The sequence below is a fragment of the Accipiter gentilis genome, chromosome 12 (genome assembly GCF_929443795.1).
Source record: "Accipiter gentilis chromosome 12, bAccGen1.1, whole genome shotgun sequence".
Taxonomy (NCBI): domain Eukaryota; kingdom Metazoa; phylum Chordata; class Aves; order Accipitriformes; family Accipitridae; genus Astur; species Astur gentilis.
Window position 1 is genome coordinate 14454316 of NC_064891.1, and position 26944 is coordinate 14481259.

Consider the following 26944-nt stretch of genomic DNA (forward strand, 5'->3'; position numbering starts at 1 on the left):
AAGGATCATATAATAGCTTAAGCATAAACAAAAGTCTTCAGGGCGATATGTGCCAATGGTGCCTGTAGATTATTAGATGGTATCTCTGGAGAGAGCAGTGAACATCACGGCAGCAAGCAAGGGGAAGAAGAATGACTCAACAATGTATAAATTGAAAGAAAAGCTGTTGCCTTTCCAACTCTGTTTGATCTTTAATCAAATAGCTGTAGCGTTTGAAGAAGTATCGAACGCGTGAGACATCTGGGAGTTCCTTTCTTCTTAGATCGTGTTCTATCTATAGATCTCTGATCAAGTGTGTAACATGGATAGGGTGGCTGCAGGCAAGAATTACTGCATGCGTTTTGGGACTCCTGGTGAAACTTGCTGTTGCCACAAGAGCTCATTCATGTGACATCTTTTTTTTTTCCTCCCCATTTTCATTCAATAGATGGAAGAACTTTAGAAAAGTTTTCTGTCTATGAACCCTCATCACCTTGAAATAAAAGAAAAATAAATGTTAATAAGTGTAGTAAAGCAGAGGCACAGCTTCTGGCCAAATGAGCCCATTGGTTTATAGAAGGTGTTACGATCGGATAGAATTTGGCATGTTGCCTTCCAGTTACCTTTACATACCTTTGTAGCTCATAAACCCAGTAAGTTTGGTCACTAAAATAATTTCTTGTTCCAGAATAAAACTCTCATGTTAAGCTTTTTATGTTGAGCATAGAATTTGTCTAGCCTTTTCAGCAATAATTGTCTGGGGTACTAGTATTTTGGAAGTGGATTGGGTCTTTTGCTCTAAGAAATGAAACTTCGTCTTTTAGCAACTGTTTCTTAATTCAACAAATTATTTTGAATAAGTATAAGAATAGATTATTCAAATGCAAACTCTTATTCATTTTGGTTAACCAAAAAACCAATCTTTTTTTTTTCTTGGTTTCCATTAAAAATGAGTTTCTCCTTGCCCTCCTCCCTCCTCCCCCGAATAAATTGTTTTCAGAACCGTGTACAAAGTGTGAAGCTATTGAAGACTTCACATTGCAGCATCACTCTTTGTAAAAAGTTTCTTTCACATAGATGCCTCATAAATGCCATCAGTTAATTCAAAGAGGGTATTTTCTACTTCCTTCGAAGTAAAGACAGCATTTTGAAACAACAGTGAGTTTCCCAGTGACTTCTTGTGTTCAGGTTCATGCCCTAAATGCTTAAATAGATACTGTATGCTTTACCAAGTGAGGTCTTGGTATGATTCCTTATATCTGTTAAGACCTGAGGTTTGTCTGAATGGAGAAGAGAATTCTTATTTTTCTTAGATCTACTTTTAAAGTAAATTGAGGCAAAACTGTTTGAGGTGAGTGCTGCCCTGCCTCAATCTGTTCTGAATTTGTTTGTGGAGAAAAAACACAACAGGCTAATTTGAGCAGCAAATAATAATCTTAACAAGATCAAGGTAATTAATACTTCCTCTGCTTTGAAAATGTCCATGACAGCAGGCTGCACCAATCAGTTTGTCGCAGATGAGGATAAGTTGACCATCTGTAATAATGGCAGGGTCATGGCATTATTGTGAGAAAGTTACTAAGCCGGCAGAATGAGAAATTTGAATCAGACATGGGGAAATTTGTGGTACTGTTTGACTCGCTACTTTTGCTAATTCTGTGGTTTGTTGTATGTTTGTATTTTTGCATCTTAGTTTCATGTAGGTTGAATCGAACATAAACCTCCCCCCCAAACAAACAAATCCAACCAAAAAACCCACCCAAAGATAGTTTGCATCGAAAATGTTCTGTAAAATTCTTGAGTTTATTTTACAAGGCATAGAAAATAAGCAACACGTATTTTTCTGCAGAATAAATTGTGAGGGAAAGCTTTAATTTTCAGTCTTTCTTCTAGATGCATTAAACGTCAGGGAAAAACATTAGACTGGAATTTGTACAAAAGTAGAGTAATTTTGTAGAGATTTACACACACATGCACATGGATAGAACAAAGCTTTCTGATTTTTTCATGTCCCCTTGAATAAATAAAGCAAGGCAATATTTTGAATATATTCATCAGTTTTCCATCACAGTCTTAACAGATTTAGAAGTGTCTGTGACTATTTATGTTCCCATGGCTTCTGCAGAAATTCAAAGCTGTTCAGAAGAGCATGCCCACATCAGTGCCTGGACCACCGGAAAGAGCAATTTAGAGAATTAAAAGGCGCATGCGTGTGGGCAAACACACTTCACTACCTTTGCTCCTGCTGTATTTTATTATATTTGAGTCCTGTGAGTGACAGTAAGAAGTTTTGGGTCCTATATTGAAGGTACAGTTGGTACAAATGGGAGTCGAGGATTTGTCAGGTGGAAAGTTGCAAAAGTTTTGGGTTGGAGACTGGCCATAGTGCAGTACTTTGAGTGGTCCAAGGAGTGCTCTCAGGTGACTGGTTCATGTCTCTGGCTTGCATCCTAGAGTCACATCGGCTGACGGGTTTGAGGTCAGGCGAGAATATTCGCCATGTTGGATAGATTTGGAGAAGGGGGTGGTGGTTATCACTTTCCGTGTAGCCTGGGCATGTTGCTTCCCACAGTCGTACAGATGTTGTCACCTAATGGTTCCTTCCTGTTCCATGGATGAACATTCAGACAAATCCCTTACACCCCCTTTTTTAATTGCTGTGGCGTATTTCAGGTTTTGAGGCCTTTGGTCTCCTAGGTATTTATTCTCGTACTCGCTGTTGTCACTGGTGGGTGTTTTGCCATTGGTGCAAGCTGAGGGCACGGCAAGCCTTCTGTAGACCGTTTTGAACATGATGCCCATGGTAACCGATGACCGGTAATACTGCCATGACCACCTTGTCTTGCCTTCATTAAGTCTGAGGAAGAACTGCACATAATTATTAACTGGTAGCATATGATATTAATCAAACTGTGTATTTCAAGAATCCGAGTGACACACATTGATATCTTTATGCAAATGTAGTGTGGGATTAGAAAGATAGAGGCAGTTGGTTGGGAAGAGATTTAGTTGAGAAGTTTGATTTAAAGCTCTGTGGATTTTTTTCTTTTTCCTCCCCAGTAAAGCTGTGATAAGACATGCTGAAATCTTCCAGTGCCCTGAGGCAATGAAAGACTTTGTGGTTGTGGTTGTCCTAGAAGCTTCTGCTTGGGGTCGGAACTTCTGAAATAATTTCAAAGTGAAATTAATTTCTGAACTCCTGAATAGAAGACTGGACATGGAATTTACACCTGAACTCGCTCAGGATGTATACTTTCTTAAATAAGGCCTTTGGCATAAAACTTCACAGGCTCTCTTGTTTTGGGGCAAATGTGAAGATTTTTCTCAAGTCTTTCTCCGAGATGTATTACTTGAGTGAAATTTCTGCAAATGTGCACTTCCCAGGATCTTATTCCTTAGGTTTGCAGTACTGTGTGTAAGCTGAAGTAATAAATAACTTATAGCAGAAGTGAAAAAAATTGCTTGATGCAGGGATGCTAATTAGACTTAGCCAACAGTGAATTATGAAGCAATATGCATTATCTAAGCCCTGTGGATAAATAGTAAATCATGGTGTAAACGATCTTTAGAAATATTATGGTATCTTTCTAAAAATTTCTCTTTCTTATTGGAGAATTTCTTATTTTTCCACCACCTAAAGCATGTCTTCAGTATAAAAAACAGTTTCTTTGTTTACCTGTGAGCTGATTTTTCAGGATAAAATTACTTCATCTATTATTCTTCTAATTGTTTTCCAGTTCTCCGGAATCTGACTTTATAATTAATTTATTTTTTCTCACAAACCTTAGCCATCTGTATTCTTGGATTCTGACTCTTTTACATTATGCAAGCTGTAGGCAATGCACAGGTCCTAACCCAAAACCCCACAAGTTGTCATGTATTTTTCATAGGATTTCTACAAAGGGCAATCTCTCATCATGAAAAAAGGTTCTGGTGGTGAAATGTCACCTGCAGATGAAACATTAGCTGTGCGTGACATATATGGTATGAATAAATAAATTGCAGAGCTGTGCAGCTGCTTTACCTTGAAACCATATCTGGGGAAATGCTATGCTTTGAGCAGAAAAGCATAAGTTTGCTGTGCTGGTTCAGGGGGCTGGACCTGCTTGGCAGGGATAGCTGGCAAAATCCTTTGTCTGTCATTTCTGCTGCATCTCTCCCATTTCTGTGATTAATTGTCGCCCAGATGCAGCAGTCTCCCTGAAAACCAACATGGGCTGTTTTATTCTCTGAAAGTTTGTGTCTGGTTGGTTAGTTGTCGAATCATTCCTTGTGATGCTCTGGTCAGCACTTCTTGTGCTTCTGTTGTCAGGGATTTAAATTTGATGATAAAACCTCCTGGTTTAATCTGTCTCAGGCCATGAAGTGTTTTATGTACCATTTGTGAATGGTCAAAGGAATTAAATATGGTATAAATAAATAATGGCCTTCTCTAAAAGGCCATGCAGGGCCTATAGGACCAGTGTTTTGTCTGCACTTCCAGCACATATATCTATTATATTAATGTAATGTTTCCTGGTTTTAAAGACACTTCGGTTCTCTCTGATGCTGTGGAAAAGTTCTGGCAGGCTGACAGTAACAGTAAGCTACCGTGGGCATAAATACCAAACACAAACTGGGGAAAAAAAAAAAAAAAAAAGAAAAAAAGAAAAAAGCTGAGGTAAGTGAGGATGGCTTAGATCCCCAGGTGGAAGGGGTCTCCCTGTATGGCATATATACTGACCAGAGACCAATGTAGCCATAATGCTCACAATGGTCTAGATCTCTCCACCGTCGGAAGAAATCCTGTTGGAGGAAAAATGCTTATCAGGGAAGCAGCTGAGCTCCTTGCAGCCTTCTCTGCATTGAAATGTCCTCTGCGGCAGAAGAGATGGTGTGTTAGGATCAAATATACTCTCAGACTCTTTACGTGTCTACAGCAATTTATATTTTCAGGGTCTTTTATGAAGGAAAGTAGCACAACACACCAAATCTGTTCCATCATGAAGTCTAGCACTGGTGGAAATGTTAGGTTTTCTGAAATAGTTGCCTTTGGGAGGACAGAAGGATGGAGCATCCTTCAGGATGTGGTCTCAGGAAGCCCACAGAGGACCGATGACCCTAGGGTGCAGCCACTGAGAGCTGGGGGAAAGATGCAGCAAGTGAGCCCAGGTGACTCCGTTGTCCTGCAGGGACTGCCAAGCCTCTATCACTAAAGTGCTTAGCTTTTGGGATTGTCCTGGTGATCAAGGCAGAATGGCTTGGCAAATGGTGGTCTGTATGAAAACAGAATGAAAAAAAGAAAATATTATGGCAGGTGACTAGAAATAGTAGAAATCATAGACTTGAGATCACTAGAAATGTCTGCATTGGTTATATCCAGAGGAGCCTAACCCATGTATTTTCAACTAAGTGTGAGGAGATCCCTTGTGGATAGTGGCATGGCAGGTACTGTAGTATAAATTATATTTTGTCTGTCAGTCTAGGTATCTTCCTTAAGTCATCCATACCTTTGCCTCCCTTCCTGTGCAACAACCCTATCTACCTTTTTCTATTTCTTGAGCAATAAAGGCAGACTTCCTTCAGCTACTCAGTTTTCTCATTAGTTGAGTCTTCAGAGTCTGGTGGCCGTTTAATATTTTGGGTTCAAAACAAGCCTTCTTTTCTATTATAAATGTAAAACAGCTGTGTTTTCTCTTTCTTTCTTTCTTTTTTGGAATATTACACACCATACCCGGCAACAAGGGAAAACGGAGCTCTGCAGCTTTTTGAATTAACATCAGCAGGGCAGCAATCTTGCTTATGAAAAACTAGGAATAAAGAACACACAACAACCTTTCAGGAACTATCATTACTACTTGGAAGATCATACAAATACCGCATGTGAAAAGAACATTTGTTTAGGTGTGCGTAGGCAAGGAGAGTAGATGCTGGTGGGTGCTTCAAAAGTAACATTTATGTTTGCAATTAGAGGAGAGCTTTGGGAGAGAGAGAAACAGATTTTATTTTTTTTTTTTTTTATATAAAGTGCAAGGGTGTTTTTTCCTCCCTCAGAACGGAGAGTTGCCAATATATAAACATTTCAGAGAGAATTTTACACCACCTCATCTTTATGTCAGGCAGCGTTTAATGGTTGAATGATCTCCTGCCCCGGGACTTGGCAGCTATCCTCCAGGGGCCGACTTTGAGGATTACAGTGACAGTCTATCAGTGGATCTTTTCCAATATAAACTGGGCTAGGACCATTTAAAATCAGCTGCTATCAACAAGTCAAATTAACTTTATTTATGTTAGAGGCTTTCCTATGAGTATTTTATAACAATGTGGAATTTTAATATCCGGAGGGGCTTTTCCTGCTGTTGGTGTGATTTGGGAATGTTCTAATTCATGTGATTAAGAACAATTTACCTGATTTCTCTCAAAATTATGTGATTTGTAACATTCAGGTCCAATCAGCGTCTAACTCACAGTGCTCACACAACTTTTTCTTATTGCTGCTTTTTACAGGTGGAAATAACACTTCAGGATATCAATGACAACCCACCAGTATTCCCCACAGATATGCTTGATCTGACCGTAGAAGAGAATATAGGAGATGGATCGAAAATATTGCAGCTGACAGCTATGGATGCTGATGAGGTAGGAGCATGGTTTTGTATTTGAATATCTGTACTAAAAATGCTGTTCTGGAAATATGTGTTTTTATCTGTTCCCTTCATAAGAGCTTGACCTTGGGAGTCGTCACGGTCATGCTTTAAACTGCATTTGGCCCATTCACAAAACTGTGTTCAGTACCATGGAGTCACAAAGAGGCAAACATATGAGCAAGTGAGACAAATACTCTATTACTTGAAGGCTGCTCACTGGATTTTATATAATGAGTTAATGTTTTCCTGACATCTCTTAATGAGTGGTTCCACTAATGGCAAAATAAGCCCCATATTTTGGTTTTAGAGGGTCTTGTTATTATCAGTCTTATCATACACCATACCTGATGACTTGGCGAAGGTAGCTGGACGGCCCAGCTTGTGATAAAGATTTATTGACATTCAGTTTAATACCACAGCTTGAGATTTAAACTAACTTTGAAGCAGAGATGTTATAGTTGAGCCCAATTTCAAGGTGTGCAGTAAAATTAATGTGAGACAAGCCTTGGAGAACAAGAAAACTTTTGATAATGCCTGCTTGCCCTTTGACTAGAACTACTTAATATCAGTATTATCCTTTCTGAAAGATGGTTTTATTTCACGAAAAAGAGGGGAAGAAAAATAATGCTAAAATACGTGCTCTGTATGTGAACCTGTTTGCAAAATGGTTTTGCCCGCTTAGATTCATTACTGTGAGGACGCTGCAACTAAGGAGCTGTTAAGAAACTAGCAAAAGCCTTTGAGCAACTGATGTTAAGCAGTTGGCGAGTCGGCTTAGTGAGGGGTATTGCAGTCTTATTGTATGTCTCAGGCAAATATATCCACGTATAATTTGACGTATTCATTTCTTTTGGAAGTAAGTTATGAGAATGTTAACCATATTGTTTCATTCACCTGAACTGATTCTTTCCACTGGGGAAAGGCCTAAAAAGTCAATATGAGCATTCAAAGAAGTTTGTGTTGTCATTAAAATATAGGGTTACACTTGACAGCAACGAGCCATTCTTGCATTCAAATAATAAGGTAACTCAACCTCCTCAAGAGAATTTTATTTCTGGCCTTTTTTGTGTTGGCTTGGTTAGTCATCCTGTGATTGTTAATTGATGTACTTAATCTTACTACTGCGGAGGGAATGACTGGAACACCCCCAGGAATGGTACGAATGTGATTATGAACTTTTTGTTCTTACTTTTATTTTCTGGTAGCAGCCTGACATACAGACAAAAAATAGGATTTTGGAAAGGTGCATATCTGTAATAAAAATTCCAGCTGTTTTCTTCAGATTAGGAAGAAGTAAATATTGAACTAACACTCTCTGCTGTGATATGGCAAACAGGTATCTAAGATTTTAGCTATATATTGTGCTCCAGCCTCTTTTTGACCATTCCTAAACTACACCTAATCTGTTATCCATTCTGAAGCACTCCATCCAGTGGGAATTGATTTGTTACCTTAGACAGAAATCAGTTAATCTTTTTATAAAAGGGGATGATTTCAGTTTCCCTACCAGAACATTTGTAACTCAAACCCTTTACAAAGAGTCGAAGGTTTTTTTAGCCATGTGCAGTTTCGGGTCGAGATACTTACCTTCTCCCCCACCCACCCGCTCCCTTTGAAGTTGAGGGCACAGCGAATGCTCCTTGTTTTTTATATAATATTCCTGCAACATTACACTTTTCTGACTTCTTTCTTTGCACATGCAACCCATATAGGCAGCTCAATAAAATGGCATGCTGCCTTTGCTACCTGCACAGATGCTTTCAGAAGCAAAGTTTTAGCTTCAAAAGGGTAAGGGACAGAACCCTTAAAACTCATGGCTGAGTGGTGTACGAGAACGCCTCTTACAAATATTTTAAAATGCTAGTAGGAAGGCAGCAAATTTCAAACCCTTGTCTGTCATAATGAGGACATTGTAGAGATCTGAGAGGAGATGTGAAGACATTCTCTAGGTGCTAAGTGGTGCAAAAGGCTTTGACAATTACAACAGCTTCTAGCACTTGGCAACTTTTTAAATTCAGTTGTCAAAGGGAAATTTCTGTAGAGGTTTTTAAGAGGTTCTACATACCTGTATTTTGGTTTCTTTCTCACCTAACTCACATAAAGTTTGACTAAATCAGTATCACACATAGCTGCAGTTTTAGCTGTGCTTGGTTAGGAGGAGGCTGGCTAGTCAAACAAGCACAGAAGAATGTGGTCACCTCTGAAATTGTGAACTCTCATCAGATGTTTTTGCTAAGCCACACAATTGGAGGAAGGCATGTGACGTTCCCCAGGTACACCTGAGCACACAGATGCTATGTACGCTGAAGCACTGCATGCAGTTCTTCAGGGCTGGGCACATGTAAAATCTTGTTTTCTTTCTAAATTTCATTTTATCAGTTAGCTCAGTCTGACTCTTTGAAACAAAACCCCAGAGAAAAAGTTTGGCATGAGGCACTCGTAAGGTCAGGTAACAAACGCTTGTCTCTTATTTCACAAATACGAGTGGATGTTTATTTCTGTTAATTTGCTTTTTTAGGCAAGAGTGTTTGAAACAGCTGTAGAATTTCTTTCTCCCTGATCTCTTTGATCTGTTGTTCACCGCAGAAGTGCCAGTCGCGTGCCAGTGGCAGGTTTCAGCTGTGAAAACTAAGCTCTGGCATGGCACCAGGGGAGGGCATGGTAAATATCTGCTCGCCCAGCAAAACACATTGCCAGGCATAGTCAGCATGTGGGGTATAGGTACATGTATCTGATGCTGGAGGTTACCAAACCTTCAGTGCCCTTAAACCTGTCTTGGAAAAAGAAGGACGTGACCGCAGGATCTTAGATCTCTTTCTGTCTTCCCTTAAAGCAAATGTCAGTCTGCTAAGAAGCAAAATTTAGAGCTGAGTACTGGCTTTTGGGGAAAATGTCACCCAAGGTGGTGCTGAGTGCTCTAGCCAGCTACTTATATCCCCTGGACCACCCTCTGGCTGCAGCATCACACTGCACAACCCATCCCCAGGAGGTGGATGAAAAAAGAGCTCAGGTAGCATCCTTTTTTCTAGGAAACCTCAGTACTCCTCAGAACTAGGACCTATAAGGCAGATCAATTTTCTTGTTAATAATCAATGATACAGATGAGATGCAAGTGACTTTTCTTAGTGTTTGTGACAGGGCAGGGCTGAGGCAAAATGCACTGTGTCAATATCTTGTGAATGGAAGTTTCCATTTTTTTTCCCCTAAGTTTTAATTTCAACCTTTAAGGGAAAAAAAAAACCAACAACAAACCCAATAATTTTTTTCTATGTAACATTACTTTTCCTTAATTTTCCTTTTAACCAAAATGCTTAAAGTCCATATGAATAATTTTTTTCCAAGGACAAATGAGTTACTTTGATCCAAAAGCAAATGCATTTGATTTCCAGCACAACCCAAGAGATCAGAACTGTGATTTTAACGACACATGATTTGTCACTTCAGGGCTGTTTATTTACAGGGGTAAATGTATTTCCATGTCAAAACTGGCCTTTGAGGGGCAAGCACAGCTCCCTTGTGTTTCCCCTGACTGGGAGCTGCAGCTCCTGCTGTGCATGCTGGCTGGTGGAGCAGCCACGTGGCTGCCCCTGGTCATCCCTCCTTGCATCCCTCCCTCTCCTCCTCCCTCCATCCCACCTCCAGAGAGTGAGAAAGGCAGAGCCAATCCCACTGGCAGGAATTTAATTTAACCTTTGAACATAAAACGAGAAGAATAAACACTGATCCCTGTTAAGAGGGAAGATGTTAACACTGCTCAGTGATGCTGGCTTGAAATTAAAACCAGTATCAGAGCTTTATGGTATTGACTGGATGCAATCCTTTTATGAACAGCGGAGCAAAAAGTATCTGGGTAATCTCGTCATTTCACGACTCATAAATAAAAACTGTGTGCGTATGCATCTTTACTGGGGGACTGAAGCAGGGACTGGGCAGGAAGGCTGTTTATTAAAGGAAACTGGTCTGAAAAATATTCGCCAAGTGCAGTTACTGGAACAATTCTTGTCTTACTGAAAATTATGATGTGGTTTTCCTGGCAAATAACTTGATTTGACCACTTCTGTTTTTACTTAGGGAGCCAATGCCCTCGTCACATACACTATTATCAGCGGTGCAGATGATAGCTTCCACATTGACCCCGAGTCAGGAGACCTGATAGCCACCAAGCGCCTGGACCGGGAGCGCCGCTCCAAGTACTCCTTGCTGGTTCGTGCTGATGACGGCCTGCAGTCCTCAGACATGAGAATAAACATCACAGTTAGCGATGTTAATGACCATATCCCCAAATTCTCCAAGCCAGTGTATTCCTTCGACGTCCCGGAAGATGCCACTCCAGGTAAATAGGAAATGGCCCTAAAATTGACTGATATTTTTCTTTTTGTCAATGCACAGGGACTTGGCACGGGGGGGATGGGGGTGAACAGCAGACTTGTCTGACTTGGCCAGAAGACAGAAGGTGCTGAAGGCATCTATCGGATGGGGTGGAGAAATGGAGGGAATCACATCATACTGAAAGTCTGCTTGCTAGGAAACCTGTATCACTAGTGAGGTCAAATTTCTTTTCAATGGGAAGTAGAGAAATGGTTGCCACTCAGATAAATCCTAGATGCAGAATAGGAATTACGCCTGTATCCCAATGGAAGCCTCTGAGTGCGACTACTTAAAAAACAGCAAACGAAAAAATAGGAGGAGGAACAACTTACAGGATACAAACAGTATAACCTATCATGAAGACGTAATGGTGATGCTAGGATTCATTTAGTGAGCCATCTTCAGTGAATGTGACAGTACTTAGTTCATCAAGTGTAGGATCACAAAATGGGTGACCGTTGAGCAGCCAGTAATACACCAATTCCTTAATAGTATTCCCTGCATGCACTGAGTTCCTAACCCTAACATCATATTTCCTTGATCTTGTCTTTGACTTCTGTTTTTGACAAGGTTTTTGTAGAAAAGCTAACCTTTAGATAGTTAATTCTTGTTCCTAAATATGATCACCAACCTCTAAAGTTGCTGTTTTCTTCTTTTAAAGCTTGTTTCGTATGCAAGAGTGTTTTGACATTCAAAAGTTAGGTCATAAGCTAGAAAATATTTAGACAAAAAAAAAGTTTTCAAAAACTGTGCTATATTATATGTCTCCAGATGAGAAATGAATATAACTTGCAATAAAAAGTTTCCAGTATTTTATACAGACTGCTAATATAAAAGCAGTATCTGCCAGTATTAGTAACTTAAGCATCTAAGAAGCTTGTTTTAAAACATGAATAAACAAAAGAGATGCAAATGACATGGTGATAGCTTTCAAGCTTTTATTAGGGCTTTGACTTATAAGCATGGGAGGCTCAGGTTGGGACAACCAAGATTACCCCCGTGCTTCCAACTTTTGCACTCTGTCCCACAGTCAAAGTCCCAAAATTCAGTGGTGTTTTGCACTAAAGGATTATAGTGCAATCGGCTGTGCCTCAGGAATCTGATCTGGAAGTAACTGAGGCATTTATGTAGCATGGGGCGGTTTGGTTGCCAGTCCCCAGCTATGGTCTGCTCTCTTGTCACTCAGAGTCCTGAGGCTCAGTCTGTTTTAGCAGGAATAACTCTGGAAATAGGGAGCGTAATTCCCTCCACGTTAAGATGAGGCTTCTCTCTTCAATCATTGATGGGGTGTAGATTTGTGCCCTATACCCAGCTCACCAGTGATGGATGCCAAACGAAGAAACAGGCTGATTTTGTACTTGAAATGCTGCAGCTTCTCCTATTCTGCTCTCCAGCAGTCCCGGAGCAGCTGGCAGGCTCATCCAGAGGTGAAGCAGTGCGAGGTTTCCCCTTCGGGGCTCTGCTTTCTATCCGAGAGAGTAATCCGCATTCCCCTTGCAGTCTGGCAGCTTAGATTGGGAATTGTACCTTCCCTGGGCCTCAGCAAGGCTCTCTGCTGAGCTTCCCTGAGCCTCCTGTGCTGCAAACTTGCCAGAGGGCTGATAATCCCCTCCAGCTTCGGGACAGCCCTCTTCACCAATTAACGTGCCATCAGAAATGTTAAAGCGTGAGGTAATCAAATGGATGTAAATGATACCAGCATATTCAGATGGATTAAGGGAAGTTGTAGCTTCCTATTCTTCATTCTGATTTTCATTGTCACGTTGCTTGAAAATAGTTAACTGTGCTGCAATGCATGGAATTCATCTGGCTCCATGGAAAAGAAATTAGGTGATTTATTTTCTTGGAAATGAGCTGATCTTAATTATAATTAGTGTTCAAAATACTAAAAAGTGACACTTAATTTCCAAACTTTAGTAAGATAGGTCAGTCGTGTGAACACAGCTATGCAGAAATGAAAACAATGGCACAAATTCACAAGGAGTTGAATTTCAGAAAACAGTGAAGAGCGGACCCCTATAAGGTTTCTAGTTTTCTAACCACAGTTATCCTGCGAAGGCACTTTTTCAAAAAGTAGAGCTGGGATATTTGGTATGTACTGACATTTCAGTTTTGGCACTTAGAAAGAAATATCTAGAAGGTTGCAGAACTCGTACTTGTCTGCGGGGAGGAGAGCATCCTTTGAGTCATAGAAAGAAAATACCTAGCAGGAGAAAAGGTATTTTTGCCCAGTTGGTATCTAATCTGGACATGTTCCCGTTTAAAGATAAAACCAAATATTCCTGGCCATTTCTTGGGGTTTTTTAGTAGCCCTTTAAAATAAACATACTGAATAGTGTTCCTTTTAGCTTTGAAAAACCTATCCTAGTAGTTAGTCATATAATATTGAGGCTTGAATTTCTACCGGAGGATACCTCTTATTCTACAGAGCTGCTTGATGATGAGCTGGCTCTGACCACACCAGTGAGCTGCCTTTTGCAAGTGACTGATTTTGCTGTCCTGTCGTGCTGTGTAGGTTCCTTAGTGGCAGCCATTCTAGCCACTGACGATGACTCCGGTATCAACGGGGAAATCACATACACCGTAAGTGAAGATGATGAAGAGGGTATCTTCTTCCTGAACCCTGTTACGGGAGTCTTCAATCTGACGCGTGCGCTGGACTACGAAGCACAGCAGTATTACATTCTTACCGTCCGCGCAGAAGATGGGGGAGGCCAATTTACCACCATCAGAGTGTACTTCAATATATTGGACATCAACGATAACCCGCCAGTGTTCAGCACGACCTCATACAGCACGTCTTTGATGGAGAACCTGTCTCCAGGATCCGCTATTCTCAACTTCAGCGTCACTGATGCGGATGATGGTAGGCATTTCCTCTTATTCTGTACCTCTGACGATAAGTACGTATTTCGCCTTAGCAACGTATTAGAAGACCTAGCAGAAAGGGCAAATTAGGGCTATCCCTAGGATGCCATCATATGCTTAAATTCACTGCATGCTGTGTAAATAGAAGTTATTTTTCACATATTTCACATTAGGTTTAAGTGGGTGGTTTCTTCCTTATTTTTATTTGTGATAAATTAAAAATACAGTCAAATACTGCTTTTAACTGCTGTTGCAGAAATGAGTTGCAGAGCTGTATTTTATCTAGAGCATGTTACAGCAGTTGAACACTGATTTCTCCCCCGGTGCTTAGGTTGCACATTTAAATTAGACCTAAGTGTTCTTTCAGATTGTTTTTTTCATAAAGTTTATAATGTATTCTAAATAAAGTTCTGGCAATATGAGACATCATCTGCAATCAAATGTACTGTAACTTCTAAGTGGATCCTAAAGAGAATTGTGATCTATAGGGTATTGATAGTGGAGGTTAAAAAACTGATTAAAAGAGATCATGGGAAAAATTCTCATTAAAATAAGCTTTAATCTTGGGTTTATTTATGGCATCTAGAAGGTGTTGATGTACTGGAGTGTAAAAGATGCAATCTTTATAGCTTGCTTAACCATTTTGCCATACAGTTTATGTCCAAGCAAGAATAATTGCAGAATATGGCCATAAAATACATAAAAATCATTGCATAGCATACTGCATTTTCTTAAGTGTCCACAGACATTTGTCAGTGTGACTTGATACAAAATGATGCATAACACTCATAGTGACTTTACAGGTGAAGGTTATTTTTGTGACATGTTAAGCAACCTTGTCTCCTCTCAACTTGGCACTGGCTCAGCAAAGCCTGTAGAAATGTCTTACGCTGAAATGTGTGCTTCAAGCGCAAAGTACCTACATGCTTCGAGGAATCCCAGTTTATGCATGTAAAATGACTGAGCTGATGAAGATTATTCAGTAAAACAGTTTTTCCTCAGGAAATGCTGAGCTGTTGAACTCAAACATTTTTGTGGGAACATAAATTTTGTGTTGATGGATAGAACTTTCCATGGTACAAATTGTGCAACTGGTTTTGAGATCAAACTGAGAAAGTGAGCAAGAAGAGATTCCATAAGATAAGCCAACAAGTCAGAAATTATAACTTGATGATATTGCATGAATATCTCTTTCACCACTCTTGTTAAAGCTTTTATTTTATGTAAACTAACCATAAGTTGGAGGATGAACTTGTGCTTGCATCATGCATATCCAGGGAAGGGGCTATTCCCTCAGACCTGTAGATAAATGGGTTTCTGTCTAATCTATCTCCTCTTATTTTCCTGTTAGGAGTACGATGCTTGGTTTCAAATCTTTTTGGAAGTTAATTTCACTTAACCATTATGGGTCTGTTTTCCTTTTCTCTCACACCTCATACGTTAATTTCCATCTGTGCGCAGTGGACATGAACTATGTCATAGCACTGATGTATCATTTTACATTCATCATGCACTCAATTATCAAGGAAGCAACTGAGTATTTGAGGAGCAATGCAATGAGAAGTCAGATATCTTGCCTTTTATATTTTCTGTCACACTTACTTTTCTAACAGGCTGGATTTAAAATTAATAGGGCAGAAATTTCATTCCAAGAGCATGCCAGGTTGAGTTCCCCCATAGGACTGTAACTTCAGCAAATGTTATGATATACTGGTGTTTCTGTTTCAAGCCCAAACTTGTTATCCTGTGTCATCTTATATTTATCTAGAGTACAGAAATAGCTAGTACTATACTTCTCTGCATGTGGTTCACAGATAACGCACTCAATGCACACAAGTGTAATTTCCTTGATTATGTATGTTATATGATCCCATAATTTGAAGGAGCTCCGAAAAGACATTGTTTTATAATGAGGTATGCCAGTTGTTTTAGGATAAACACTGATAAAAGACAAAACCGTGGTGATAGTGAAACTGCTCCCATTTTCATTTTCTTGTTCGACACACTCCTTGGGAAACAGTAGCTGTTTATCTCAGCTTGGACAGTTTCTTATACAGATGCATAGTAACTATCAGCTACTGCTCTTAGTTAGAGCAGTAAAGAACTCAGTTTGCTTAAACACATCCATTCCGAGATTCAGATTTTAATTTTTTCCACATCAAATTAACAGGAAAAATCTCAGGGCAAAGCACACGCTTGTCTATTTGTTAAAAAGTATAGCAAGATATTCCTCCAGGCAAAAACCAGTGGGATTTCCCAGTTAGACCCTGCAGGTATTTACAGAACAGGGAGAGGGGAGTAGGATAATTTTTTTTGCCTAATTAGTAAATAAATAAAAATAGAAACAAGACCCTTAAAAGAGCATCATCCTGAAATTGGTGGCTCCATGTCTGAGCTCTCACTCAGAGTTTTATCAGATTAACCCTCAGATTAAATAAACTCAAAGCTCAGCAAAGAGGATGCCCCTACATTCTCTCTAAAAGTCCAGCTCCAAACCTGGGGAGAGGGGATGGACGAGGTGCACAATGCCAGCCTGGCATGCTGTGTTTAAAAAAGGAATAGCTCATTAAGTGGCAGTCCTGGCTCCACTGGTATTTAGGCAACTCTCCTTCTGCTTCACGCTTTAATCTATTAGCAGCATTGAAACCTATGAGAATACAGGACAAGGAATTAAAAGGTACATGGAGGTGACATAAAGAAGAATAAGCAGTAAATTTTATAGGAACAAACACCACCAGATAAAACACTGGGTGGAAAAAAGAATATTTTTAAAGTAATTTTCTTCTGTAAGATCTAATTCCTACCCATCTCCAAAGTCAATTGACAAAAATCTTGAATTGTCAGAAAGTACTTTACTGAAATCAGAAGACTTTCATCCATATAATTAGTCATTTGAAAATACAACTGAACAAAAAGGAGACTAGCATTAAACTTTCACAGTGCTTCACTGTGATCAAAGTAATGTAGAAACACTAATATCTGGCATATAAATGTATTAATTTCTTTAATTGTATTAAAATATTTTGTCTTTCATGTTTGATTCTATTTATTTTATAATTCAGTTCCTACAAGAGAAGAGGAGAGAGGGAAAGATGCCAATTAGAGTAGCCACTGGGGGAAAGACAAGTAAGACTAGAGTTGCCAAGTCTGAGTGTAATCAACAGCAGAGATTAATAAATCTAATGCAGGAATAATTTTATTATTAAAGCAATTCAGTCAGAGGGAAAAGAGCTTCTGAGTAAAAATGACAAAACGCACAGTGAAGTAATCAGCTACTTAAGCAGACATCTTGGTTTCTTCACATGAAAAAGCAAGTTTGAGGGGTAAATTAGTAGCAAAAGGTCTGTTAATCTACTAATCCTAAATCACAGTCTTTATGACACAAAACAAGAAAAGAGGATTTTCGAAATTAATTGGGGGTGGGGTGGGGGGGTGGGGAGAGAGACGAGAGAAGATTTGTTTCAATTAGGTGTCCTCAAAAATTAGTTGTTTAGAGTGAACTCTAGAGTTGAAGTAGTAACATAAATTTGTTTCCTGTGTGGCATATTTAAGGTCATTTCACAGCCTTGTCAAGATTCAGAATGCATTTCCCTTACCAGAATTATAAACCTCTCCCTTGACCATAATTGCTAGTTATGATTCGATCATAAGATGACGGCTGTTAATCTGATATTTTGGGATACAATGCCGTATATGGGAAGCATACCTCTCCCCAGTATTCACTCTTGGCTTGCTCCAGCTAGGCTTGGGAGTTTCTGGTTGTGGCTTTTTTTAATTGGGTGGAAGGATTCATCAAATAGTTACGTTAGTAATAATGTTGCTTAGTTGAACTGGGGAGAATGGAGGGAAACAGCTGTTCAGTGAGCAGCAGAACTATTGAGTCTTGGTTTCTGAAGGAAAAGCCTTTGAAACCTTTATCCCTAACCATTGTAGATGCGGAAAAATTACCCATGTTGCTGCTGTGCAGCTCCTGCTGAATGAAATGCAGAGATGAGCTCTGCCAGCCGTTCCCTCTGCGGCTGCTCCAATTAACATCCTTCCCTCTCTCTCTTCAACTGTTGTCAGAAAATAATTATTTCAAAGGCTTCTGTTCCACTGTGAAACTTGGCTGAAATTAGCTGATGGATTCAAAAATGGTGATGAGGAGGGTAAACAGGCAGCATGATCGTACAGTCCTCATTTCCATAGGAAATGAGGCCAGAAACATTTATATCTAGGTCAGTGGGATGAAGTCACGTTCTCTACCTTTCTTCTCCCCACCCCACCAGGCTCCAACTCGCAGCTCTCCTTCAGCATCACATCCGGGGACAGCGCGGGACAGTTTGGCATCAACAACAGCGGGGTGCTGAGCATCAGGCAGCCTTTGGACCGGGAAAGCCAATCCTTCTACAGCCTCGTCGTGCAAGTCCACGACATGGCCCCTCTCCTAGCCTCCAGGTATACAAGCACAGCCCAAGTTTCAATTATTCTGCTGGATGTGAATGACAGCCCTCCAAGTTTTATCTCCCCGAAGCTGACCTACGTCCCGGAAAACACACCGATAGATACAATTGTGTTCAAAGCGCAGGCGACCGATCCCGACAGTGGTCCAAACAGCTACATCGAATACAGTCTGCTCCGGCCTCTGGGAAACAAATTCAGCATTGGCACTATTGACGGTGAAGTGAGGCTCACCGGGGAGCTCGACAGAGAAGCCATGTCCAACTACACCTTGACTGTGGTAGCCACGGACAAGGGCCAGCCATCCCTTTCTTCATCTACGGATGTGGTGGTTATAGTCCTGGACATTAACGACAATAACCCACTTTTTGCCCAAAAGCTTTATAAAGTAGAGGTGGGGGAAAATACTTTGACAGGGACAGATTTAATCCAGGTGTTTGCTACGGATGGAGATGAAGGTACAAACGGGCAGGTGCGCTATGCCATCGTGAGTGGAGATGCCAATAATGAGTTTCGGATCGATTCTGTGACAGGGGTGATAACAGTTGCCAAGCCTTTGGACAGAGAGAAAAAGCCCTCCTATACACTGACTGTTCAGTCAGCTGACCGTGGGAGCAGCCCAAGGACCGATACCACAACAGTCAGTATTATTCTGAAGGATGTCAATGATTATATTCCCACATTTGAACTTTCTCCATACTCTGTGAATGTCCCTGAGAACTTAGAGACGCTCCCAAAAGCTATTCTTCAGGTGAGTACATTCAGCAAATAAATACGTATCTCCTACAATTAATAGCATGCCTCAATATATGGTATTAATGTATAGTGTCTTTCCTCCAAAATTAAAAAGATGCAAGACAATTGAAAAATTGCCCCTTGGCTTTAATCTAACATGCAGTGGTTGTTGGCTTGTTTTCCTTTTTGTTTGTTTGGGTGGGAGGAGTTTTTGCTTGTTTTTTACCAAAAGTTTATATTCTGCTTTGGAGTTTTGGTTGTGTTTCCCCTACCTATCTTCCTGCCTACACTGGGACTTTTACATACACTGGGACTTTAGCAGTTTGCTCTATCTCTCATCTCAATCTCAACTTTCATGCAACAAATCTCTCAATCTTATCATTGCCTATATGGGATGAGGCTCTGTGCCTAACACCGAAAGAGCACTAAATGGATTCAGCCAGCAGGACATGCAATGCCTGCTTTGATACAGAACTCAGCCTATACCAGATCATCTGTGGTTTTCACTGAGCCCCAGCATAGTCTTCACTGTATTTATGCTTGAGAAAAATAAGTAAGCAACTATTTAATATTTTCAAATTATGCTTTCAAATCCATCACCACTGTGTTAAGTAGTTTTTACAATTACAGCTAATTTACAGTAGCCCTTAAAGCATTTGGATTAATTCATTCTGTAAATTTAGATTATTGTCATAGAGAATATTTCCTCCACCCCAATACAATTTTATAGACCCTGCACGCATCAGTTCTTGATATATCTTCACACTTGTTTGCATTGCTTTTTTAGGTTGTAGCAAGGGACGATGATCAAGGCCTAAACAGCAAGCTTACTTATGTGCTGGTGGCTGGAAATGAAGAAGGAGCCTTTACTCTCTCGGCCAGTGGAGAGCTGCGCTTGGTGCAGAGCCTGGACCGGGAGGCAAAGGAGCAGTACGTACTACTGATCACAGCTGCTGATTCAGGTAAAGCAAAGTCTCTTCTGGTGAAATCTCATTATCTCGTGAAAACATTGCGTTCTGGATAGAAAAGAAATATTTTCATGATGGTCTGAAACTTTAGTGGGTGGAGATTGGTACCCAAGGTTCAGTTTAGATCTCTGTGCGTGGACCCAAACTTACCTGTTGTTGAAGGGAGTTCAGTTTCTGGAAGTCAGGATTTTTTTTATCCTTATGTCTAGTTGTCTGATATTAGTAGGACTCACTACAGATTTAGGTAGGTTAATTTTTGCCCTGCAGTAGTAAGTGGTCCTACCTAGATCCTAAGAGCCTCATGCATGGCAATAAAAAACCAATATAAATGGTAATAAAACCCAATATAATGTTGTCATCAGAAATGTGCAGCCAGGTCAAATCAATGGCCAGAAATCAGCTATAGACTACTCAATCCTACTGAAATCTTACTCCTGAAAAGTAAAGAAAATTTACATTTCAACATTTTAATTTTCTGCTTTGCTCAGCATCCAGTCATACCTATGCTCCAGAATCCCAAATGTATTCCAAGTTCCCTCAGTTTAAAGCAGGACGTGAATTCTTGTTATGAAGATTAATTACATTTTCACTTGAGGTGTCTGAGCACAAAAGTATGGTTTCAGATTTTGGTATGAATATTAGTAACAAAGACATCCTGCATCATATTCTGGACTGATCTGCGGTCCCCCGTTGTCTGATGGATTTAATTTACTGCAGAACTTGTTCTTACTTTCTAATAATAAAAATAGAAGCAAACCCAACTTGTTGACATGTGGGTACGATTTTGTTTTCTGCCATATTATGTTCAGTATCTTGTGTCAGTGACAATATCTATGGCTTATATTTTCCTATTGCAGCAGTGCTCAGGTATTTCACAGTCTGAGCACAGCTGCGGCTGAGAAACACAATTTTAGGACTTGATGTATTATTTGTCTTATACTTTGGCTAGAGATACTGTATGCTTTGTATTTTTCACACTGGCTTTCCATTACTCTGTAGCTGCAAAGCGCTCACTTGTAAGTTGAACTTGCTTGGGCTCGAACGTCCTTATGTTCCTTCAGAAGCTGAGGCTGGATATGTGAGGGAAAGCAGATCCTTGATGTCTGTTTACTCTCCCAGTCCAAGTTGGCAGGAGTCAATTAGGCCTGTACAAAACTTACTAGCTCTACATACAAAATGCCCAAAGTCTGAACTGATAAGGAGTGTCACACAGACAACAATTATTGTCCTTCTTGGAAAAAGGAGAGGAGCAAGAAGTCAGCTGTACCCACACCTAGCACCATGTGTCAGCCAAAAGTCTGACAAGAGCACAATCTTCTCCTAGACTTGGGTTCCTAAAAAAATATGAAAACCAGGACATTTACCCAACCATACCAAATGAAAATATTTATTTGTGTTGGGAGATGTTAGAGTTTCAGATAATCCGGGGGAGACTTTAATACATGAAGCGTGTATGGGGCCTTTGCCGTAAGTGGCTGACAAGAACAGCAGTATGTTTTATTAGTTACTGTGTTTAAACACGTAGGTATTATGCTGATTAAACACTGTTTGAAGCTGTTTGGTTTTTTAATTTGCTATGTTGTTATAAAGCTAACTCACAAGTTATTATTCCCTTCTATCAGTGTTAAAAGGTACTAACAAAAGTGTTCAGAAGCAGATGTTCAGTAGTAACTTTAAGCTAAATTTAACTGTTCTACTGTGTTTAAGTTTACAATCTGACTAATCCACGGTTAGTGTGATTTGGTATAGTTTTCAACCAGCCTGGTGAATAATGTTAGATAACATCTTCTTATTAGACTGAAGACTTGCTCTAAATTAATGTTGTCAAAGAATACATTTAAAACTATGTTAGTCATGATTTATCCAAACTAAAACATCACAGGAAAGTATCCAGCTTCAGTAGAAGTCAATGCCAGAACTTCCCTTGAATTCATGGAAGCGAGATGTGGACCGTAGTCATAATTGATACTTTAAGTACTTTAAATATATTACATACTTAAGAAATTCTAGGGGATCCCTGTTATGCTTGAATTAGTCATAGTAAGTCCAAGCAGTCTAGAAGGTAAAGAACACTCTGGCATATAATTCATTGGAGACCTCTTAAAAAGCCATGTTTGTCATAATAATGTGGAACAAATGGACCAAGTTACGGACTCTGGCATTTCTGTTGAGCTGCATCTCAAATTTTATATTGCTATAAATTCCTTATCTTACATAGAATGCACATGTACTTCTATAGACATTTGGCAGATAAGTTAGAAAAATATGTGAGCAAGCCTTTCTAAAAAAGTTGCAATTTACCAGAAGAAGAATGTATTTTTAAATAATAAAACATTTTTTAAAATATACAAAACGTTACAAATGCTATCAGTAAGGGTGTGTGATGGATATCCAGGTGGTAACACGCTGACCTTTGCTAGTAAGTGCCCGCTTCATTAAATTGGGTAGTTCTGGCTGTACTAGCAGAAGGATGGCAATGACACAATCTTGAAATGGGTAACAAAAGTGTTTTGAATATTATGTTCTTGGGGAGCTGCTAAATGTTTATAAAAGAAACTCTCACAGGCATGCCCAGCTCTTTGCCTAATGTAACTATTTCTTTAGAGTGTCTTTGTATTTGTTTGATAATGCTTAGAAAGAGTGATTTCACATAGAGACAATTCAACCAGAAACACACATGCAAAACAGGTAGTGCTCGTCTGTAGGAAAGCAGTGCCTGCCAAAATGTTGAAGAAAGCAGACTTGTCTGAAATTATCCACATCCATATTATCTTTGAAAATAAATCAAGGGGAAGGTATTATACTTTGCACTTTGAATTTGGCTTTTATTAGCTGCAATAAACAGTCTTTCGGATTTTCTTTAGCAGCCTAAGCAACAGTCTTGCCATATATGGTGCATCTATTTAGGGGGTTTTTACAGATAAAAATCATGGTAGACATCCAGATGCAGTTAACGCTGGAAATGTCTGGGTAGCACATCAAGGGCAAAATTCTGTCTGTCCAACCCACTTCCCATTTTTCTTAGGATCTGCATCTCAATTTCTATAGGCTACACTGACTGGTTTAAAACATTAAAAGATGATATCCTGCTCCTATAGAAGTCTATGCCAACTCTTCCCTTTCTTTCAAGGGAGCAGACACAACACATGCTTAGAAGCACCTTTAGACATGAGAACTGATGGATTCCCAGCTTGGTTTTGGTTGTCTTCCTGATCTCCCTATACATAATTGAGGATTTCTTACTTTTTGTATGGTTATCATCACTTCATCAACTGGTGACAGTGGTTCTTACAGTGTTACCCTAACCTGTGTATGAGGAAGTTGATGGAAGAAGAAGGATTTCTAGTTTTTTGTTATTTTTATCTAGAGGTGTCAGTCCAATGTACTTGATAACAATCTGTGGCCTCAGAAGGTGCAGCCGCTTTGGTGATGGCTGTTATTTCATCCTCAGCACCTTATGGGTTTTATAGCACATATTGGCAGCACGTACACTGAGTCTGTTTGCAGCAGGTGAAGGATTAGGATGTTGCAAAGCAGCAGCCCACATACGTGAAGCCTTGAGCCGGTAGGGCTGCATGGGATGCTGGCTCAGAAATCTCTGTCCTTCGTCACGCCGTGCAGGCATGCTCTTCCAGACCCCAGATTTCAGTCCTTGGCACATGAGAAGAGTTGTTGAGTTATTAAGAGTTGAGCTGCTCATAAGCATGCTGGGCAGGTCAGACGGGGACCGCTGGTGGGACCACATGCACCAGTGATGGAAATTCAGGCAGTTGTTGAAAAAAATGCTTTCCCAAGCAAGAGCTCCCCTCCGGCCCAGAGAAGTCAGTCATGATATATGCATCGTCCTGGCTCTGGCCCAACTATTCCTTGGCCTTGCCTGCTAATCCTCCTCAGGGTAGATCTTGGGTCAGTGGAGAGTCTTCCCTCTGCTCTGGGGCAGGGAAAAAACTGATAAAACGTTTTCTGGCGCTTGGCTCAGTGATTTGTGGCCATGCAGCCTGCTTCATGCCCAGTTTCCAGAAGATAGTCTGCACAAAGGTTCTTGATTGCAACCTTGTTTTATCATCACTCTTCCCTCACTTCTGCACTTCCACCCTGCTCTAACTGCTGCTGGGTCTCAGATACTAGACTGCCGCTCTAGGCGGTGGGGATTTACGAAGACACGCAAAGTGTCCGTCACGAGGAACATGCAGCATCTTCCAGGGCTGCACACCTGTGGCTTTGGTCGAGAAATAAAGTGTAATTCAACCCCAAAGTTCAGCCATCCAATTTAGAGCCCGTCTTGCAGTGCAAGCTGTAAGACCAGAGTGCATGAATTATAAATATAATGACAGGCAAAATGATGGACTGTGGAATAACATGATAGTGTTTAGATTGCAGATGCTCCCCAAAAATGTCTGCTAGCATAAACGCCAAGAAACCTACATGCAACTATTTGAATGTGACTTTATGGGTCTATTTCTACCACATAAATCATTTGTTTTGCTTCACTATACCCTTCTTCATGGCAAAATGGTTGGGAAAAGACACTTTCTACATTTTTTTTTCACCTCATCTGGTGGGGACGCAGCATTGGGTAAACATTCACTTCTGGCACTGTGACAAGAACTGGTGCAGCCGCTTTTATCATCCCTGTCCTTAAGTCTTTGAGCAATTTTCTGGAGCAAATGTTAGCATTCCAACAGTCCTCCTCCTTTTATTTATTGGTTGCAGGGATGTCGAATAGCACATCTGGAAACCTGCTAGCTGCCCAGGACTACTGTTTAAATAAACTGCACCCCCCATCTCTTGATTTGATTGGTCAGAATGGCGTATTGCCACACTAAAACCAAAATCAAAATGTGATGTTTCTAATTAAAAGCTGTGTTTGTGTGGATTTTTTTAATTATTTTTTAAAATAATCTATTTACTGATTTAGATAAATAGTTTTGAAAGAAATGAATCAGTGGACTGATTATTATATTTAGTTAGCTGTTCTTTGTATACATCCCTGGCCTGTATGAAAAACAGCCATATGTTTTTTCTTTAGAAGATATTGGCCCCACGACTTATGCGTTCTTTCCTTCAAGAATGCAGGAGGGCAACCAAGCAGAGAGGTTATATCCTCCTCAGGAATTCTCTTTCGAGGCAGGCTTTTGGTTCCCTTCAATCCTAAAATCAAATGAAATCTGACAGTGTAGTTTTATTGGTTTTTAACACATTTTAAGATATTTCCCGGTTTGCGGTGACAAGTAAAGGATGGCTGTATTTTCTAGTAATGGTAAGAAAGAGTCTTGAGGGTTAACACTGTGTGAGATTTGCTTGACTGGGCTTAGACATTTATACCTATTCTGTTTTCTTAGCATACACTGTATTTCTACTTAACAGGCAGTCTACAGTGTGAAAAGATGTTCCCTGAAAAGAATGAGTTGTATTTTTAAAACAAATTCAGCTATTTTAAACCTTGTTGCTGTCAAAACAAACGAGCAACTCACAAGTTTCAGTTAGAAATGTCCTGTTTTCCATGCTTTCTGTGCTATGTCTAAATATACACATCGCTTCAGGCTTCGGTGAGCTAAATGAAGCTGACGTATGCTTACCTTGGTGCTTAGCAGTTTACATAATGATTGCTCTCTTCTACCGTCTTCTTTTATGCCACAGCTGTTTCAAAATGAATATTGGTTTCTGTCCTAGCTCCATTTATTTCCTTGCCCTTATGGAAGCTCTTCCTCATGTCAATGCTGTCTACTTAAGTGTAGTTTTACTGGTTTACTATTTTACTAGGTTTATTATCTTTGCTCTTTTAATACTGGTACTAGAACTATCATTTTAGTAGTTGTGCATGATTTTTTAATTTGTTTCTAAATTACACAGTGGGAGAACTGAAATGGCGACAGACTCATCAGCGAGTTCATAGTGTTCATTTTGTCCTACTGTCATCTAAAATCAGGAGAGAAGAGAATTGAGAGTGGCTTTTTGTAGTTGTGGGGAGCTAATAGCAGGATCTTACCCTTTCACAGAGCCTAGAAACTGTTAGCATTTTTTAATTTTTCCCTAGAAGACGAACACTCAAAAAGCTATTTAGGAAGCAGGTTTACAGCAAAGGCAATCCGATGTCCCGTAGAGAGTAATTGTCAAGGAAGAGAGCGTATCGATGTCTACACAATGTGACACGTTTGCGCCCCAAAGGAGATGAGGGCTTTAGCACATCCCTCCAGAGGACCGCCCTGCAAGATGTGCAATCCAGCCCCAGAATACTGTTTGAGGGATTTAGTCTTCTATTTGGAGTTAAACCTTCATTATTAGATCACTATTTTCAAAATAGTTCAGCGAGAGCCTCTGGGTTAAATGCAAGCGTCTGTGTTCTCTGGGGTGCAGTTACAGGAGAGACATATATTCAGGTTGGCAAAGGGCTCGGGCTGGCCAGTGCAAGCTGAAATATCGGTGGAAAAAATTAAAGTTTTTCACTCAGGTTAAAATCGTGGACAGAACTTCAGTTTTGAAAGCAGCTCAATGGTGATGGTGGATTTTATCTGCACAAGGCAAGGGGTTAGAAATCCACGTTAAAGGTGTTTGTTCTCTATAGTTCAGACGTACTTGTAGACTTTTCTAAAAGTCCTCAATTTAAGTGCATACCTCTCCATTCAAACATTTCTTGCGTGTGCAATTCCCTCTCTGCTCTCTGTTGGGATCATGGAGAATCCAGTGAGTAACTGACAGACTTATTTAGGATGGGATAAACTGCTTCTAGCTGAATTTTGTTGGGTGAGCTGTTCTCCATTTCACTGCATTCAACAAAAGAAAAAGAAGGGAAATTATTCTAAATAATGTACGATCTTCTAATTTGCTCTTATTAATTTAAATATAAAATCGACCAATTACTAAACTATAGCCTTTGTAAGTATTATTCCTTAGAAACAGGTCTTCAGGGATTTTGCATTGACAGAGACAGAGGTTCAGAAATCGGGGTGTTGGAAGAGA

The 26944-nt window shown here is 40.0% G+C and overlaps 1 protein-coding gene across 1 annotated transcript in view; it reads left to right on the top strand.

Annotated features, from left to right (window-relative positions):
- The window catches only part of FAT4 (FAT atypical cadherin 4), a 150281-nt gene that overhangs the window by 71757 nt on the left and 51580 nt on the right, over positions 1–26944 (top strand). The window contains exons 2-6 of the mRNA XM_049815189.1: positions 6466–6597; positions 10677–10938; positions 13489–13839; positions 18110–19032; positions 19804–19978. Of these exons, the coding sequence (XP_049671146.1) occupies positions 6466–6597; positions 10677–10938; positions 13489–13839; positions 18110–19032; positions 19804–19978 (1843 nt within the window). The remainder of the gene's footprint in view (positions 1–6465; positions 6598–10676; positions 10939–13488; positions 13840–18109; positions 19033–19803; positions 19979–26944) is intronic.